Below are 5,200 nucleotides of genomic sequence, written 5' to 3' on the forward strand. Positions count from 1 at the left end.
GCTGTCAGATTGTGTGTTTGTGATCCCGTTCAGTTTGTCAGGCCTTCCTCCAGAATGAAGGTTCCTCTTTTGTTTATCCAGTTTGCTTCAGAAGTCTGCTTTTGGGTCCAACTCACCACAACAACATGGCAGAGTTCTGATTTTTTCCTGTTGAGGTCTCTGCATTTAAACGACCCAGCGGCCCAAAGCCTCACAAAACAACCGCTCTCATATCAAACTTTAGGACAACAGACAAGGACAAACAAACAGCCTTCAGAAGTGGGTGGCAGCACTCAGATCCACGTTTGGTGCTCGCAGCAGCAACAAGGTCAGCGCCACGTGATTGAAGGGCAGTTATATAACATGCTAAACTCACCATTAGATGCATAAATGGCGTTGGTCACCAGAGGGAGGTGAACGGTCTCAGCGGCCTGACCGTTCATCGGGCTCATCGGTGCAGAGAGGCCAGAGGAGCTGTCAAATGAGCGACTGGGGGATCCACCGTGTTGATCCTGAAACGGGAACAAAGACCGCTCAACACTTTCAAAATAAAACAAAAAGGAGATGTGAATCATACTTTGTTGGATGAAGTCTGGGTGACGTGCTGGATTCTACTTGTTTTGCATGTGGACTGCATTTAAACGGAGAGACGAGCAGTAGCGTGTGAGAGGTTTTCAAACACAATAAGACGCCGAGTGAAGCGAATCCGAGGGAGACACTCGAGAGACAGTGCAGGGTCAAGGTGACGGAGGGGACTGCATTTCCCATGCCCCCACAGGGTTAGAAGCACCTTCAGCACTGCTTCCTCTTTCAGTGTGTGGCACTGAAACCTCGATTATGCGCTCTGCCGCCGCGAGTCCGCTCGAGTCCCGGTGACGTAAATTTCATCATCACATGGTGAGCGCGAGGGTCCGTGTGGATGTGTGTGCAGAACATTACAATGCACCAACTATGCAGCAGACTTGAAGGGGACAGCGAAGTGTAACAGGAAGGACTGCGGGGCGGTCGGGTCTCCAGCGGCGCATGATGGTGGGATGACACTGTCACACCTCTCCCCTCAGAGAACAGCCCTCTGAGGGCCCTGCGCTATCAAACAAAGCATTGATTATACTGTCGATGTGTCTCGTTGTGCATGTATTATTTCTTTAGGAATTGAATTTGCATTTATTTGTCATTTGTGTTTGGGTGCAGAAAACTCTCTGGATTCATTAACATGCATGCATATGTATGCTGCTGCTGCTTTGAGATTCAGTGTACTCTGTTTCTTTGCTGTATTTGCCCCCTCTGCGTTGGATAATCCCCGCTCTCAAACAACAAAGGAGACATAACAACGCCCTGTGTGCAATAAATCCTCCTTGTTGTCCTACTCTTGACCCCACACCCGGCCCAGCCTCCTTCCAACTCCAATCCAGCCTATGCATCCAGCAGGCCCCCTTCCTGGCTCCCCCAGCATGCTTCCCATTAGTTAGTATTACAGTGCAATCAGATTTCTCCTGAATGCTGGAGACACACAAACATGCATCACCCTATGTCTGCGTTCTCTGTTTATTTTCATCATTAACTCCAATAATCATCAGTAACAAGACTTCGTCCACCTCTCTGAATATGAAACCATTAGAAACCGACTTTGTTCACTCTGCTAAAAACACGGCTCACAGTCACACGGCACTTACACCACGGCCTCATTTTCTGTGCTCGTGGTTGTTTTTTCGAAGAAAGACTTTCCAAGGATGGGAGGAGCGCTGCTCTACAAACAGCATTTGAGCCGAACGGGAAAACCAAAGGACTAAAAATCAGGTGAAATTCACTGCATTGAGTTGCAGGTTTTTGGCGTTGGTGTTATTCTGCATGATGAGCACCAACAGCAAGAATCAAAGGGGTGGATGTTTAAAACCTGCTTCTTGTTTTTTTGGGACGTCAGAAGGACCGATGGTCGAGAACAACGTTCCCGCTGAACCTGCAGAATCATAGCGATGCAGGCAGAAGCTGTTTGGATGGGTCCTGTATTAGACGAGCAGCAGAAGTGAGAGATTAGAGAGAGACAAACACAGCCAGAAGAACTGAGGGAGAGAAAATTACACGATTCAGGGAGGGGAAGACATAGCGCTGCACTTTTCTAACACTGAAAAGCATCAATGTTGAGTCCAGAAAAAGCTTTTAAGGTACAGTCTCTTATCTATCTATCTTTGATGCATCTCACTACTTTCCTCATCAGGTGATTGACAGGGAGGATGGCCTAAGCCCAAGCTCACGGCTACATGCATGCATGAAACCAGCTTCCAGTTTATCCAACTAATGCACTAAATCCCACCTTACTACGGCTGTTAACTGATATAAGTCCAGTTTATTCATTTAAACTGCATCTGTGGCTCTAAATACACACACCTTCTCTGAACGGCGTCTATTCGTGTTGATTCGTATCTCTGAGTGTGTGTTTGGGGTGCCTGTATGTGAGCACACTGCACAGCGTATATAGCTTTTTCAATAACCAGCAGGTCATCCGAAGGGTCATCCACACTTGAGCCCACAACACTGGCTTTGTGCGTGCAAGGATTTCTACAGACGGACTACAGAGCCGCGGAAAAGGCACCGGCTGAAAAGCAGGCGAGATGAAAAGCGTCTCTTTCTCTTATAAAGAAAGGAGATACAGCTGAGTCAAGAACGCTGTCACACACACACAAACGCTCTTTTGCTGCTGCCTCTGAAAGCAGAGAAGACACAGTGTGAGGAATGCAGGGGCTTTCAAACGTGGTGGAAGGCAGAGATAACACACAAGATAAATATATTACCCAGACATTTATATGCAGTCATGTGAAAAATGAAGTAGACCCAAAGATTCAGTCGCCTGTAGCATCACCTTTAGCTGCAACAGCTCCAAGTCACAGTTTTCTGTGGGATTTTGTCGTCTCTCACGTGACTGTGGAGGAAATGCTGCATCGTGCTACAGCGTTTCATTGCATTGAGGTCTGCTGTCTCAAAGTTGTCTCAGGGGCTCAAACGGCACATCGGACACCTCCTGCTGTCAGCACGGTGGAAACTAGTTTGGGCCAAGCTTTAGATGTCAGACACGAGGCCTCACGTTTGCCTCCAGAACACTGTGGTATACAGAGGACGACTCGATGGCGCCGTGGTGTCCAGATCACCCCCCTCCACCACCGTGCTGACAGCATGAGGTGTCTGAGGTGCTGTTTGAGCCCCTTGATGCAACTGTTGTTGTTGTGATTTGGTGATACATAAATATAACAGGATCGAAGCTGTACTGGTTTAGTTTTTCTCTAATTATACGTAAAGTGTGTAACTTGCTACGTGAGGCCTGAAGACTCTTGGGATGAATCTGCTGGGACATCCAGGAGAACTGTGGCGTTAACACACCTGGATGCTCCAGACCAGTAAACTCCTAAAACATCTGCTTTTCAGTGTCTGTTCTCTACATTTCAGTTATATGTTTAAGTTTGTTCATCCATGTAAAGCTTCACACCCACCCGAGAGTGTCCTTTTACCCCCAGGTTTCACAGCTCTCTGTAACATTACACATGGTGTTACAGCAGCACAGAACAATTTAATCCCTCCCTATCCTAATAAATACAGCTGCTGGTCACAAATACAATAATTCTTTACTAATGATCAAACATATTTAAACCAGCACAAACTTAGGGATATACAATACTGTCTGAAAGAATTCATTATTGCCGTCAAGCAGACATCGTTCCTTCTATAAAGGCTTTACTGCAGGTGTATTTGCTTTAGCCTGGTTAATCTGCAGGTTGAAGCACTGAAGAAGCCCATATCCAAAGCCTTGTGAGGCCTCAGTAACATCTTCTGGTCTCTTACAGCTGAAGCCTAAATATATTTATTTATTTTTCATGTTTTTACTTAAAAATAATATTAAAAGACTTGTTGATAATTGTTTTTCACATGACGAACTGCTCACTGGCTCATTAGTTTAGCTCATCTATCTATTATATAAAACGACACACAAGGCAAAACCTGTACCTTTAAAGCTCTCAGCACCACCAGCTGGATGGTCCCTCTGACGTTGCCCTCCTGTGACATGGAGCGCCGCAGCGTCTCCATGGCCATGTGATTGGGGCGTCCCAGTAGAGACTCTCCATTTACAGCCACCAGCTGGTCATTGACATGCAGGCGTCCATCCTGTAAAGCACAGAGCGGTTTGCTGATGTGTGCGTTTTCTGCAGTTTGCATTGCAGATATGTCTTTGCATGAACTCTGTGCACGAACACACGCGCCTGTGAGTTAATGACAGCTACATGTTGAATATCGTTTATTTACACTGTGCGGTCTGACATTCTCTCTTTTCAGCGCTGGCAGGAAATCACTGAGCTATGATGGAGAGCTCACACAGACGCTCGCTCACACACACCTGTGGCCTTCACTGAGTGCGTCTGTGAGGTTAAACCAGCCAAAATGACTTAAACCCTGCACACACACATTCTCAAGGCTGCCTGACTTAACGCAGTCTCCACCTCATCGACCGAGACCTCCGTCAACTCAGTCTGCCCGACTGCATCGGCAAGATATTTACAATTCCTCTGCAGCAGGCCCTTTCCATCTATTCCTGCCTGTTTGTGCACAAACACTAACAGCTGCGCCCGGTGCGAGGGTGTGTGTGCATGCGCCGCTCAAACAGAGAAGAAGAGGTCAAAGATTATCACAACCAGGCCTCAGATGAGAGTCTTGTGTGCAAAGATGTCCACGTGGGATGAGGCTCCTTTTCTGTTCATTTACACTGTGACTGGAGCAAAAGAAAACATCGCACTGTACAGATAAAGTGATTTACATGAGTGTATGCATGTATGGGAATACTGCGTCACCTTGTAGGCAGCTCCTCCGTGTATGATGGATTTGATGAAGATTCCCAGATCCTCTCCCGTCTCCCTGGACTTGTTCCCTTTGAGGCTGACGCCGAGCCCCGCCGAGCCGGTGTCGTTGAGGGGCACCTCAAACATGAGCTGCTCCTTTCCATTCTCTGAGACCACGCTCGGCACGCGGGACACCTCGTCCCTCTGGAAGCGGCAGAGAGTAATGGAGGCAGAAGAGGCGAGATGGGGATGATGAAGGGAAAGGGTTGGGAACGGGGTGAAGGCAGGAGGGAGAGGGTTAGCTCATTGAGCTTGAACAGTCTTCAAAAGCTAAACTAAAAGCTTTTCCACTTGAGAGAAACTACCAGGTGCTTTTGAACTAAATTTCTCTCCAAATAAAA

General features: G+C 47.3%; 1 protein-coding gene across 1 annotated transcript in view; it reads right to left on the minus strand.

Moving 5' to 3' along the window:
• Positions 1 to 5,200, minus strand: part of LOC102199403 (partitioning defective 3 homolog B-like) — a 213,201-nt gene that overhangs the window by 107,785 nt on the left and 100,216 nt on the right. Inside the window, exons 13-14 of the mRNA XM_013913502.1 lie at positions 3,973 to 4,131; positions 356 to 491 (exon numbers count right to left, since the gene is read on the minus strand). Of these exons, the coding sequence (XP_013768956.1) occupies positions 356 to 491; positions 3,973 to 4,131 (295 nt within the window). The remainder of the gene's footprint in view (positions 1 to 355; positions 492 to 3,972; positions 4,132 to 5,200) is intronic.

Source organism: Pundamilia nyererei, unplaced genomic scaffold (assembly GCF_000239375.1).
Source record: "Pundamilia nyererei isolate P.nyererei 1_Seehausen unplaced genomic scaffold, PunNye1.0 scaffold00135, whole genome shotgun sequence".
Classification (NCBI taxonomy): Eukaryota; Metazoa; Chordata; class Actinopteri; order Cichliformes; family Cichlidae; genus Pundamilia; species Pundamilia nyererei.